At 38.3% G+C, this 14,761-nt stretch overlaps 1 protein-coding gene across 3 annotated transcripts in view; it reads right to left on the bottom strand.

Moving 5' to 3' along the window:
* KDM7A (lysine demethylase 7A) overlaps positions 1-14,761 on the bottom strand; it is a 63,488-nt gene that overhangs the window by 16,101 nt on the left and 32,626 nt on the right. For all 3 annotated transcript variants that reach the window (XR_003431858.1, XM_027101740.1, XM_027101741.1), the window contains 6 exons: positions 12,710-12,801; positions 10,338-10,427; positions 3,744-3,953; positions 2,078-2,202; positions 1,714-1,868; positions 321-418 (listed from right to left, as the gene is read on the bottom strand). Coding sequence is in view for 2 of the 3 variants with exons in the window: in XM_027101740.1 (XP_026957541.1) it covers positions 321-418; positions 1,714-1,868; positions 2,078-2,202; positions 3,744-3,953; positions 10,338-10,427; positions 12,710-12,801 (770 nt within the window). In the remaining variant the exon portion in view is untranslated. The remainder of the gene's footprint in view (positions 1-320; positions 419-1,713; positions 1,869-2,077; positions 2,203-3,743; positions 3,954-10,337; positions 10,428-12,709; positions 12,802-14,761) is intronic.

The following is a 14,761-nucleotide window of genomic DNA, read 5'->3' as shown; positions in this document are numbered from 1 at the left end:
TTCCTTAGTTAAAAAAAACCCACATAGTACAGGTTTTCTTTAAGGCAAAATGAAATATAACCTATGAGAGAAATACGAGAAACATGAGAAGAGTATCTCCCTCCACCCTTTCCAAAATCAGACAAAAGCTATGTCGATCAGATGTAAATAGTCACATGATGGGACGTGTGTGTATAATTACCACTGCAGAGAAGGCCCTGTGCCACAAAGGTCAGAGAGACAGGCTTTGGGAAAGCTGTCATTCACTTTCCTCCTAGGTAAAGGAAAGTGGGTGTTCATCTTTTTGTCACATAACTTTAAGTTAAGCGTTCCAGGCGTACCAGTGCGGTGCAATCAGGTCCAGAGTCTTCTGAATCAGAAATATCAGAATATTCTGATGATCGATTCCTGAGTTCTGATTTCACACTTGTTAAAAACCCTGAGAAGGAAAATGATGAGAGAAAAACAGAGTCATTAGTATTTGAATAAAGTGCCACCCAAAGCCCGTCCAGCTCTGTGAGATGCCTCACCCGCTCCTGCTCTGTCCTTTTCTCACTGCTCTCATTGTCTTCATTCCATTCCTCCCCCATGGACTATCTCCCTAACTGAGATAGTCCAGATTAACGTGTATTCTTAAAACATCTGGGGTATTTGTTGAATATGGTGATATAATCCTTATATGGGTGGGTTGACTGTTTTATATTTCTTTCCAGAAAAAAACCTCTAACACTAAAATTAGCTTGCAAGATGCTTTTCACTTTCCGTTGTGCATTATTTCTCTCAACAGAAAACAAAACAAAACAAACTCTCCTAAGCCTAAGACACGTTCAGGTAGACAGTGAATCCAACAAGCTTGAAGCAGGCTCCAGCCCTGCCTCTCTCTTGCCGGTCGCACTCCTCAACAACTGTTGGATGAATTCCATTGATTAGCTGCCTCTCCCCGCCGGCAGGAGAACAAAGGCAGAGTCGGCAACTACAGCAATACCAAACTTACCCAGAATTAGCAGGACTGAGGTATCCAACATGGATTAAATAATGTTAATCACCTGGAACATTTACTTATCAAGTACTAAAATATTTAACTCCTTTTTAAGATAGAAGGGTATATGGAGGCCCTGAAAAATGTTGAGAAAATGAAGACTTCATTCAAAGAAGAAAGATCTCGAGGAGGAGGAGGTGTTACTGTTCATCACACTGATGATAACCAATTAATAACCAAGTAGAGGCCTTCTTGTCAACAGGCAATCAAATAAAACAATACGCGGACTGCTAATAGCTTCAGATCAGCCAGTTATATATGTCTCCTAATTCTGAAAACCATATGTATGTTAGCTAAAATTATCTCAGAAATAGGATTAAACTTGCAACTTTATTATTTTACTATTTGGAGTAGAGGCCCGTAAGATGCATGAGCTTCATGTGACTCTTGTAAAAACTGTTACTAGGTGAGGGTGTCACTGGACGGCGACATCCTCGTCACTAATACCACCGTCCCTGGACGCCACCCCTCACTTGGTGGTCACATCTGGCATTTCTCTGATGGGGAGACGACTCAGAAATGCTCCAGACTTCTCAAAAGAGTATCAGGGACACAGAAATTGTAATCCTACTACTGATTTAAGCACTTTAAAATTAGCAAGTTAAAAAAAAAAAAAAAATTAGCAAGTTACTTTACATATTATTAGCACACTGGTAACGAGCAGACCTTTAAAATGACCATTAAAACAAACATACTGTTAAGTGGTTTCTGAGACGCTTCATTCTCCACCCCCTCTATTCCTGAGCTCTCTTCCATCTTCACTTTTGCCTTTTTTGTCCTTCTCTTATCCTCTTCATTTTCACTGTCTGCTGTATAAAGACTCTGATCTGTAAAGGGTTGTCTCTCATCCCTGTATACAGTGGGAAAAACAATCGAGTCAGAAAACAGTGCAACCATGTAGCCAAACGGTACCCCTCCTTAATTTACAGAGAAAATAGAGAACTAAGACACTTTCCCCATATTTCAGGCAGCTGTGCAACGGTCTGGACCAGGGATTAAATGAACAGAGGGAATCCACTGGAAACTAATCTGTTGGATACTTTGATCTACTTCACATACTTAATTATCCTTCCATTTGTCAGCAGTAACCGGAGATCATTATCTTTCGCTCTCCATTCAGGTACGGTGGAAGATGGCTGGAGATGTTTGTTGAATTTTCCATTCAGTTTAGAGCTCAAAATGTCCTTAAAGTATAAAAACAGAACTTACTTAACCTCCGCCCTCAAATATACCAGCTTGACAAGTAAAGAACTGTATACCACCCCCCCCCCCCCCCCCCCCCAAGCCTTGCACGCTGAAGAGCGCTGGGCGGCCTCCGAGGCTAGCGCGTTTGCAGTGGTGTGGCAGGAAAACTAAATGGTTCCTAAAACCAAAGCATGAACCCAGTTCACCCTTCTGTAGGGCCAGTTAACTATAAAACACATTCTATAATGCAGAATATGAAATCTCTATCAAGTGAATTCGGACATTTCACTCTGCAGAGAGCTGAAAACCTGAAGAGCTGGAGAAGTCCTGCCTTCACGTGTCTGAATTCTCTTTGCCTGGCTTCTCCCTGCAGAAGTGCCAGCTGCTGGGTCCTTTCCAGTCACCCTGTCTTTGGCCTAATCTCTAGTCTTCCCACCAGGCACTCCCAGCAATTTACATGTCACCACCCTGCTATCACGGGGAACAAAGGCCACCGGGCGACATAAAGGCACAACAGTAGCTGGTTTTCAATACATAAAGAATATTTCCTTTTCGTGGCAGTAGTTTTCTTTAATAATAAATAGAACCTTTTATAATAAGTTAAATCTTCTCCTAGAGGGCTATGGGTTTAAGGCGGTTTAGAACAACAAAAGCTTAAAACAGTATAACTATAATTATACAAAATTTAAAATATTTAAGGAAGTTTTCATTTCTATATAGCTTCTTTAAATATGTTAATGAAGAGATACTGCTATCTTATTCATTTTAAATTATCCTCTACTTAAGATGTAAAATCATGGATGACATGGACCTCACCACACGTCATTAGCATGTTTTACAAAGGCCCTACGTTGAGCTCATGACTGCCCCACTGCTTCTCCCCTTTGTCCATTAGGCCATCACTTCTCAAACTGCAGTCATGGGTTTCACAGACTCCCAGCCTAACAGTTATCCATGCTGCTGCTGCTGGGCCAGGAAAAGGCCCTCTGCACTTGCTCTTCCCTCTGCCTGCAATACTCTTCCTCCAGTCTGTGTATCCATCTGACTTCTTCTGCTATGTAAGTGGCATTCAAATGCACCCACCTGAGAGGCTCTCTGACCACCTTAGCTAAAGCAGCCAGCCACCCGAGCCCTTTTATTCTCTGGCTCTACTGCTCTCTTTCTTCATAACATTTGTTATCTGAAATTATATTATTTTAATATCTGCCTCTGACTTCAATCCTTCCAACTTGAGCTAGGATGGAAGCTACACCAGGGCAGGGACCTAGGTTATGCTCACTCTGGTATCTTCTCCAGAGCCTAGAAGAGCAAGCGGCACTTGGTAAGCACTCAGTAAACATGTCGGCAAACAGATGAGATCTGTTCGTCCTACTTCTACACTGAAGCATGTCCCTGTCACGAGCAGAAGCACTGCTGACCCCTACAGCACTAAGCAAAGATCAGACAACAAGAACGGCCGGACTGTTCTCTTTCTATAGTCCTTCTGAAGGCCTTTCAGAAACGACCAAGTCTCCCGTGTGACCATGGAACGGCAGCTTGCCTCTTCCCAGGGACACATCTCCAGTCTTCTGAGCACCTCCCTCGTGTGGAGCTCCAGGATGTCTAGGTTAGAAGGAGTTCGGACATTATGATCTCGAAGTTTCCGCATCCTTCGTCGGGAATGGTATGGGGAAGCTGCTTCATTTGAGGATCGTGAAACTGGACATACAGTAGGAATTCCCTGAGATTTAACTGGTTTGCCGTTTTCCTCCTTTAAGAATGAAATTCAGGGTATTTTTATGACAAGGCCACAAACATAACCTGACTCATCAGCCATAAACATATTCTAGAAAACAAAACACATTCAGTTTAATCATATAAACAAAAAACACCAGATGATAAAGCTTGAACGGCTTTGCTGAGACCTTTTCCCCTTCTCTCCCCCACGTGATATACTGTGAACATATTTCCTTGCTTTTCAATGTCACTTTAGAGGTTGTGCCGCATTCTACTGTAGAGATATGGCATCGTCTATTGACTAATAGTAATGGCAATTATTTAGGCTGCTTCCAGTTCTTCCCTAGGATGAAATTCTTTCACACACATAATTGCATAAATCAATAGATGCTTTTTAAACCAAAGTCACACATCTCTATGTAGCTTTAAAAATTAAAACTCTATAAGCATATCATGAAAAGCGCAGTCTACTCGTCCCCATCTGATTCGCTTTCTCCAGAGGTAACAACTTGCAAGTTTTTAAGCATTGTAGTAACATACACAGAATTTTGGACCACATAATATATGTATATGTAATTTATACGTAACGTATATGTAATTTACCATTTTAAAGTGTAAAATGCCACAGTTCAGTGGCGTTAGGTGCATTTCACATTGTTGTCTAACCATCACCACTATCCGTCTCCAGAACTTTTTAATCCTCTCAAACTCTTAAATAATAGCTCCCGGGCTTCCCTGGTGGCGCAGTGGTTGCGAGTCCGCCTGCCAATGCAGGGGACACGGGTTCGTGCCCCAGTCCGGGAAGATCCCACATGCCGCGGAGCGTCTGGGCCCGTGAGGCATGGCCGCTGAGCCTGTGCTCCGCAGCGGGAGAGGCCACAACAGTGAGAGGCCCGTGTACCGCAAAAAAGAAAAAAAAAATTAATAATAATAACTCCACTCCTCCTTAGCCCCAGCCCCAGGCAACTACCATTCTACTTTCTCTATGAATCTGACTACTCTAGGAACTACATGTAAATGGGATCACATAATATTTCTCCCTTTGTGACTGGCTTATTTCACTTAACACAGTAACTTCAAGGTTCATCCATGTTGTAGCATGTGTCAGAATTTCCTTCTTTTGTAATGCTGAATAATATTCCACTGTATGTATATAACACATTTTGTTCATCCATTCATCTGTGATGGGCGTCTGGGTTGCTTCCACGTTTTCGATGCTGTGAATAATGCTGCTATGAACGTGTGTGTGCACCCTGCTTTCAATTCTTTGGGGTATATACCCAGCACTTCCAACTCTTGTAGCTGCTTTTGTTGTTGTTGTTGTTTCAGTTATTTGCCTCCAAATGTCTAATGAACATGTTTAAACTGTTATTTCTTGGTTTTTCAGCTTCAGACATTATTGAATCCCTACTATATAAGATAAAGTCTTAATCTTTGCACACCTCTCCTAAAGGCACACACACTTTCTCTTCCTTCAGTATTTAAATTGGACTCAATGAAAATTATTTACAACCCAGTGCCATGTAACATACTATTATTACCTTTACTTTCTTTTACATCCTTTGACTTTCCCTTGAGTTTATAATTGCCTCATCTCCATCTGTTTTGCTTCCTATGTATTTATCACTAATTGATACCCAAATTCCCACTAGAAGAATGCAAACACTCAAACACATTAAGTAATTTATCAATCCTTATATTTTTCTTTGGAGACAGGAAGGCCTGATAAAGCACAGGATGCCCAGGTAAATGTGAATTTCAGATCAACAACTGATATGGAGCCTTTCATTCTCCTGCTCCATCCTGGACTAGCTGCACTCTGGGCCTGCACATGATACCAAAGGCCATTCCCGACCTGCTCCCATTCTACCACATAAAGCTGCCATCCCCACCCCCCCATCTCCGGCTGTCACTCCCTACCCTTTTCCCCTCCTCTATTTTCTTCAGAGCACTCCTTTACTCCTGAGTCATTAAAATATTTACGGCCAGCCTCTTCCTACTAAGCTCCATGCAGGCAGGGCCTTTGATTCCTGATGGGACACAGCACATAGTAGGTACTCAGTATTTGCTGGAAGAATGAATTCCAGGGCTCCTCCTTTTTCGATTTACTCTCTCCCAGAACATCCTCTAAGAGTCTCCTGAGAAAGGGAACATGGAGGTAAACTGTTGGAGACCTTGCCTCTCTGACATCTTTACCATCATAGTTGACTTATAGCGTGGCTGAACGCAGACCTGTAGGTTGGCATCCCTCCTATCCCAGAATGTTAAAGAGTCTGCTTTATTGCCTTCTAGTCTGTAATGTTACTGTTGAGAAATCTGATATTCTTCTCATTCCCATTTCTTTGTATATGACCCATACTTCCTTCTTTGATGCTTTTTAGGATATACTTCATGACATGTATTCTAAAATGTGACCAAATGTGCCTTTGAATAGGCCTTTTTTCACTCACTGTACCAGGCATTCTGTAGAGTTCTCAATTTGGGAAGGTGTGTCCTTGAACTCTAAAACATTTTCTTTGATTATTCTTCTGATAATCTTGTTTTCTGTGTTATCTCTCTCTGGAACTCACATTATTTTGACAGTGATTGTGTAAAACAACCTGATTTTTCTGTCCTATTTCTGTCTTTTTTTTTTTTTTTTTTGAACTTTGGGAGAGATTTTTCCAACTTTATCTTCCAACCATTCTACTAAATTTTGTTTCTATTTTATTTCTAATTTCCAAGAGCTCCTTTTCTTTTTTCTTTGAATGTTCCTTTGTTAAAGCTTCCTGTTCTTTTTTCATGGAGGTACTATTTACTCTTTTCTCTCTTCAGGGTATCAGTTATGGTTGGGTTTTGGGCTAGAGACTTATTTGCTTATTGATTGTTTCCTCTGAATATTTTTTTTTCCCCCTTTTTATCCTTATTTTTGGTCTTTGTCTTAAAAAATTTTCTTGGCTTTCTATGCATTTTCAAAGGGAAGCATTAAAAAGCTATGGTTTCAAGAAATGGTGCTAAGAAAACTAGATAAAAATATGGGGAAAAATAATGCCTTAATTTACCTTACACTATGTATAAAATTTCAAGATTGGCCATTTACCTAAATGTAAAAGCTTCTAGAAAAAAAAGAAAGTATCTTCAAGACCTTGAGTGGGCAAAGATTTCTTAGAGAGGACACACAAAAAGGTTCTATTTATAAAAGAAAAAGATTTTATAAATTGGACTCCTTCAAAATTAAAAATTTCTGCTCATAAAAAGACACCAGTTTTCATACGGACTATATCTCAAGGGAAAAAAAGTAAAAAAAAAAAAAGACACCATGAAGACAATGAAAAGGTAAGCCATAGGCTGTGGGTAAATATTTACTATTATATATATGTATATATCTCATATATAATATATATCATCTGTACATACATGAATGAATGCATGCCAAAGGACAAAGAACTTGTGTCCAGGATATACAATAAACTCCTAAAAATCAATAATAAAAACAACATAATTTTTTAAATGGGCAAAAACTTCAAACAGATACTTCATAAGGGAAGATATACAGACAGCCATGCACACAAAAAGGTGTTCAACATCATCAGTCTTCAGGAAAATGTAAACTAACACCACAATGAAACAATTTTCATATTCTCTGCAATAGCAAAAATTAAAAAGACTGAAAACACCAAATACTTACTGGCAAGGATATGGAACAACTACAACTCCTGTGCATTACTGGTGAGAGTGTAAAATGGTACAAACACTTTGGAAAACTGTCTGGCAGATTCTCATAAAGTTAAAAATTCATTTACCCTATGACTTAACAACTCTACTCCCAGGTATATCCAAGAAAAATGAAAACATATATCTACCACAAGACACACAGGTTGCTTATAATAGTTTTATTCATAATGGCCAAATCTGCATATAATCCAAATATTCATCAACAGAAGAATGGAAAATAAACTGTGGTATATTCATTTAACCGAATACTACTCAGCAATGAAAAAGAACTACTGACACATGCAACGTGAATGAATCTCAAAAGCCTTATGTTTAAAGAAGCCAGACACAAAAACACTATATGCTGTATGACTGCCTTTATCTGAAATTCAAAAATAGGCAAAATTAATCTATGATAAAGCAGGACAGGTCCAAACAGTGGTAGCTATGATAGTCCAAGACTGAATAGAAGGGGGCAAGAAATGACCTTCTGGGGTGATGCAGATGATTTTTAGCTCAACTGGGGTAAGGGTTACACAGGTATATACTTTTGCCAAAACTCGAATTGTACTTTCATGACCTGTGCGTTTCACTGTATGTAAAAAGGAAAAAGCTAATTGGGAGCTCTGTGTGAGTGAGGCTTTATCAACTGATGGGTTTCACTATAGGAATCTGGGTTGTTCCATCTGAAGGTTTCAAATTGTCAACATCAGCGGATCTTTTTCTTGGCCTGGGAGGTACAGGCCAGACTGCCAGTGTTTTGGGGAGCCACGTGGAAGAAGAATCATTCACTATGCAGATTGTCACTTAATCCTCTTGTTTTCAGTACGGTACCCATCTCCCTCAGCTGGGTTCAGTGGCCAAAGTCCAGTCTCAAGTTCAACCTCTAAAAAATTAAATCTCTAGTTTTTTGCATGTGTTAAGGCAGGGATCTGGAGGTCAATTTATTTCTTAAATAGACCTTTAATCAATCCTGCTTTCAACCCCACCTCCACTCTCATATTCAGAGGGTCCTAGTTTCCCTGATTGCTGAACTTTTTGAAGGTTTTACTGTACAAATAAGATCTGCTCTGGTCTTCTCCCATTGCCCACACAGGTTTCAGCTCTCTCTGGTCTGCTAAGTCAGTTATCGCTTGAACATTTGCTTTCCAGCTTCCAAAATTTTGTTGGAGTCTTCATCTCTATTATTCTCTTTGTCTTCAGGGGATATTGCTTTTTATTCTTTTACTATCATTTTGGTTCCAAGAGGTGATAGTGGTAAACAGGTATGGTCATGTACAAAGTTTAATTGGATTCCTCTTATTTACTTTATTAAAATAATGCTAAGTCAAGGGATATGCCAGTTAGAAAGCATGAACTATTTACACTTCCAACCAGCAGCACAAAAATAAAGAATTTTATCTTTGCCAATCTGATAAATGATCATTTGAAATCATAAATTGTGTGGCAAAATGTACTTGAATACTTTTTCGCATACTGAGAATATTTTTCATCTTTTTATTGGATTGGCCATTTCTATGTCTTCTTTGGTGAAATACCCGTTTATATTTTCTTTGTACATTTTTCTACTGCCATTTTGCTTCCTTCTGTACTCCCTACCCTCCAATTAAAAAAACAAAAACCCCAAAACAACAAAAAAACACTTTGTTGACTATTTTTGTCCAATTATTCTTCCAAGTATATTTTACCATTTTCAATTTGTGATACTAATTTGGAATTGACATATTTCAGAAATGACACTCCCACTTATTCAACTATAGTTTTATTTCTCTTAGTAAAGATTTATAGTTTTTTTCACACAGACCTACACCTTTCTTATTGAGTTTATTCTTAGTTTTGGTTGTTGTTATATATGATATTTATATATGTATCCATTTACATATATATTCAAGATTAAATATGTGACTTTTGATTTTAAAAATCCATTTATATGCAGCTCTTCAAAAACAGAAAATAATTTCCTACCGTATCTGAACATATTGAGAATTACATGAAATACTCTATCCAAGGATATTAAACCCAACATTTTAATATTTCTTAGACGTACACCTCTTTTCATTCCCCCAAACACAGCCCTAATCTGAGCTGTGTCAATTAGCCGCCATTCCTCCACTTAATTTCCTTTCAGTTCAAGCTGGATACTAACAGAACCACCTTCCTCAAGAATTCCTTTAACTAAAACCCCCTTTCTTTAATACCTAGAATAGCTCTAATTAATAAATTAAAACACCTAATCTAAGACTTCATGGGCTTTTATCAAAGGGCATTTACCTAAACAAGTTGCTGTAATATTTTCACTCAAGTGGATCTCCTTGCCCCACCTTACTTGTGTCATCCCTCTTTCCAATTCAGTTTCACCCACCTCTTACTCATCTTACCTTTTCTCTTTCTTTCATTTCTTAACATGTATTCATCTCTGCATTGCAGAAATGAAGGAGATCTGAAAGTTTTGTTTATGCTGTATTTTTTTTTTATTTTTGGAGTAACATGAAGAACCTGAAGTAACCCGGTAACTGCTTCCTTATTACTTCCCTATGATACAATACTCCAGATTTCTCCGTAGGACTTTGGGAGCCTGAAAACCTGAGACTCCTTCCAAGACACAGTGCATTCTATTTCTTCTAAGAGTGTCAGGGCTTTCCAATGTTTGCAGTGTGGTGGTAGATCCAAGTGCTTCTCAAAGCAGAGAGTAACCAGGCATTTAGATGATAGTTTCTACTCTTACCTCTATTGCTCGAATCACTTTAGAAAGTTCTTTAATAAGATGTCCAGGTCTAACATTGTCTGGAATTTCAAAGGCATGTTCAGATACAAGCTGTATTTGGATTAACAAAGATAAGACAACCAAAGTTACTTACATTTTAAGATGTAAAAACTAATTTACTAAATCAATTTTCAGGTTCTCTAGATTTTACAGACAAGGTCAAATACCCACAAGTCAGGTCTCAGAGCTCATGTGGTTGGTTTCATATCTTCTAAGGAGATCCTTATTAACTCATAAAATCCTCTTACCTTGAGTTAAAAATGGACTTGTCTTACTGTAAATTTTGTTCTATATGGACTCTACACCTCAAAGCCTACTGTAATTCTAACTACTACTATAATTAGTAGAGAAACTAACTAAATTTAATTCATAATACGTAAGGATCTGTAAGGGGGAACACAGGCACTAAAATAGTCCTAGTTTCTCATGAGAAATCTAATACGCCAAGTTTTTTTCTTTTCACATTGAAAGCGAAATAGGGAAAAGATCCCATTCACAGGAAAGAGGAATTAATTGGTGAGTTACCATATCTACTGAACTGCAAACTGCTGTCATTACTTATTATGTCTATTTCCAAATATTAATCTGTATATCTAAGAAAGTTTTGACCTTTTAGGCACACTTAACGTACTAATTGTTACTTCTGCTTTACATCCTCTCCTTGGTTTAGCATAATTTGTTAAAACAAACTAATGACATCAAGATACAGTTGAGTACTTTACGAGTGTTGACTCATAAATCCTTTCAACGACACTCTGACAGAGATACTATTAGGACTCTCACTTTACAGTTGAGGGCCTCAAGCACAGGTTAGCGGTTTATTAGCAGCATTGCTAAGGCTTGAATCCAAGCCCCTGACTCCAGAGTTCACGCTCTAAGCCACTATGCTAAGCTACCTCTCATCTTAGAGCAAGGTGGACAGTTAACTGCAAACATCATGCTTTTAAAAGTGCACTTCAAATGCAATGAATTAACAGTATGTATTATTTGATGAGTTTTACTGTGCATCAAAATCACCTACAAAGTCTGTTAAAAACAGAGGTTCAGATCCTATCCCAGATCAATTAAATCAGAATCTCTCAGGAAAGAAGCAGGGAGTTTATTTTTAAAAAACTCTAAAGGCAATTTTGATAAACAGACAAGTTTGAGAACAACTTGTCTACAGCCTTCAGAAGGAAAAGAATGACATGGTTTTTGCAACATACCCTTTATTTTGTTTTTATCTTTTTATATACTATATACTTTTGTAATCTGTTTATGCCTTTACTTGTCATTTAGATGATGACATCTTTGACATTGGAAGACATGATTTTTATTTTCCTGAATGCTTCCACAGTGCCCTTACTCTTAATGGATATGCAGCAATGATAATAACATGAAAGGGAGCATAAAATTATTGGGAGGGTAACCTATTAATTACTGTCTCCCAATATCTTTTAAGAGGGGGATTTTTATTTCAGGTAGACATTTGAGAAATTAGCATGGGAATGTATTTTCATCAGCTCAACTATTTATCATTTATTAAAACATTGTATGTAAAGTTCCAGGAAGGAAATGAAGATTAGAAAGTCCCTGTTTTTCAAGAGCTTATAAACTTAGACAAGAGGACATGGAGACATTACTTTATGGACATTACTTTTAAGCCCACTGGCACAAGAGATATGCTACGGACGCATAAGGAAAGGACATACTGCTTCCAAATGGAGACCTGGGATGACCTCTTAGAGGTGGTGGGATTCAAATGCAAACTAGACCACATTTTAGGGAAAAATGGAAGTCTCCTGCTTGAACCCTGACCTCTCTTTTCCTTCGTTCTTACATAAGACTAGCAGAGGCATAACAGCATAGGCTTTGCAAACGCAGAGACTGAGCTTTAATCCTAGCTCCACCAGTTGTCTTGGGCAAGTTCTTAAGCTCTGAACCTCAGCTTCCCCATATGTAAAATGGGGATACCAAGAGTACCCCAACCTCATATAGTTGTTTTGAAGAGTAAATGAGTTTATGGATATAACAACTAAGCACAGTGGTTAGCATACTATGTGAGCTCAAAGTTATATATTATTATTCTATATCTACATGTTCATTTCTTAGTCAATATCCTAGATATACTCAACTTTACTTTCTTTTTGAGGTTAAAAGAAATACCAAGGTACTTCATTCTCATAAATATAAACATAAACCAGCACATTTGTATATACTGTCCAATAAAATGCAGGTTGTACTTAAAGCATGATTTCCATTCCTTCTACTACTCCAAAATAACATAAGGACTCTGTTTTCCTGACCTTGCCATGTAAAAATTAACAATTAATTCACCAAAGACAACTACTTACTTCTTTTTTCATCCATAATTTTAAAGCAGTATGCAGCGCTTTCACTCCCTGTACTAGGTAAGTCTGAGGCTGGAAACCATCTTCTCTCAGTTCTGTGGCAATGAAGTTGAGGGGAAAAGGAGTTAGTGCTCTGCGACAAAGGGATTACCTTTAGGTTTTGAGTAACCACCAAAGAGCAAACAAGTTAATGGAGAAATAATAAACAATCAGTTGAAAAGGTGAGAAAGAAAAAGAAACAGTATTACATTAAATGTAGTTGTACTAAATGCTCCAGTTAAAAGAAAGCTCACACACGTAAGGCTGAGTGAACGACAGGCCACAAGAGGATCAGCAGGGATCTACTCACAACAAGTCTAAGAATGGACACAATTAAACTAGTTTAGTGAGCGACACGGTGATAAAACTGAAGAAAAGGATTTCACAAAAGTCAGGATAGTGGTTTTCTCTTGAAGGGAAGGAGGAGGGTGCAATGGGAAAAATAACTGGGCCTCTCTAAGGTAGCAGCAAGGCTGTTTTTGGTTACTTTGGGTAGAGCTGACCTGAGTGACAGCTGTGCAGTTCTTTCAACTGTACGAGAGAGTATGTGTATGCAGTGTGTGACCTACACAACTGACTATGGGCATGACATACTACGTTATTGTAAAGGCAAATACACATACACACATACAAATGTCTCTTTTGGGCTTTAAAACCAAATTGATTATCTAAAACTCATGCAAAATATATTAGATGTGGTCTTAAATTCAGGTAAGGTGAAACAAAAGCAAAAGATCTCACTTCTGCTCAGTGTTTAATTTACTTACATGAACCCAAAATTGGTTCACTGTTTTATTATTACTAACACTAAACACAGTTAAGAGTTTCATATAATCCACACTTATTTAACCCATCATATAAACCTTATTAACAGCCTGAGCTGGAAGATAACAGGCCATAGTAGAAAGTTAAAGGGTCAGGAATAAAAAAACAACATAATGCGGGGTAACAAGACCACCATTCCTGCTTCCAGGATGAATCCTAAGACAATGGCAATTGGTATAGTGGTCATCTGGCTCTAGCCTTAGTGGGACTGGACTGACTCACTAATATTGCCAGGTAGCCTGTACTGATATAGATGACAAAATGGAAACATTTTAAAACCTCACCTACAAATATCCTTTTACAGTAATCGGGGTTTTTTTTAGGTTTTTAATGTATAGGTTCATGTTTTCAGTGAGACCTCAATATTTCTGAACTCTCAATGGTCTAAAACAAAGGTTAAATCGTTATTTTAAGACTGAACAATTTGCTGCTTGTGGCTGCAAGGGGAACAGCAAGAGTTTGTCTTTTAGATAAATTTTTAATTTGTTCTAAAAAGTCGACTGATGAGCCCCTCTTAGACATTAAGGAAAAAGCATTACCCCAGGTGTGTATGTATGTCAGTGTGTGTGTGTGTGTGTGTGTGTGCGTGTGTGTGTGTGTGTGTGTGTGTGTGTGTGTACGTGTATGTGTTAGTGAGAATAGAAAGATGGAAAAAGTGCTCTGAATTTTCTGAATATTGAATTGCCAATCTCTTACCTGGAGAGTTCAGTAATTGGGTTTTATTTCCAGAAAATAAGGACATTTGTAAGTGTTTTTATAAGTGTTCCTATTTTCCCAGGCTTCTACTCGAATAGGGGACTATGAAATTTACTGTCCAGTATTTTACTGAAAATCATATATTGCAACTCTATGGATCTACTGTGACATCCCTGAAGCCAAGAAAAATACCCGAGAGCACTATTCCTCCCCATCCACGCGATCCCACCTCCATCCTGTACAGCTGCACCACTGTCAAGACACCTACCTCTACACAGTGCTACAAGGTGTGAGACGGGGTTCTACTGCTCCTTCCTTCCAAAGAAAGTGAGCTTTCCCCAGCCCCCCTTTTAAGGAAAGAAACCATAAATGATTTTTATCATTTAATTCCGTGCATGCCATCCTGGGAAATAAGTTATTGGTAGTTTTTTTTCCTTTTACCTTTTCTTCTTGTGTAACATTTAAATGGGGAAGACCCCCAAATGTTTAGACTAG

This window comes from Aethalodelphis obliquidens, unplaced genomic scaffold (genome assembly GCF_003676395.1).
Source record: "Aethalodelphis obliquidens isolate GAN/ISIS:26980383/991018 unplaced genomic scaffold, ASM367639v1 scaffold5, whole genome shotgun sequence".
In the NCBI taxonomy this organism is placed as follows: Eukaryota; Metazoa; Chordata; class Mammalia; order Artiodactyla; family Delphinidae; genus Aethalodelphis; species Aethalodelphis obliquidens.
The sequence above is the reverse complement of the archived record's forward strand: the minus strand, read 5'-3'. Positions and strand labels throughout refer to the sequence as shown.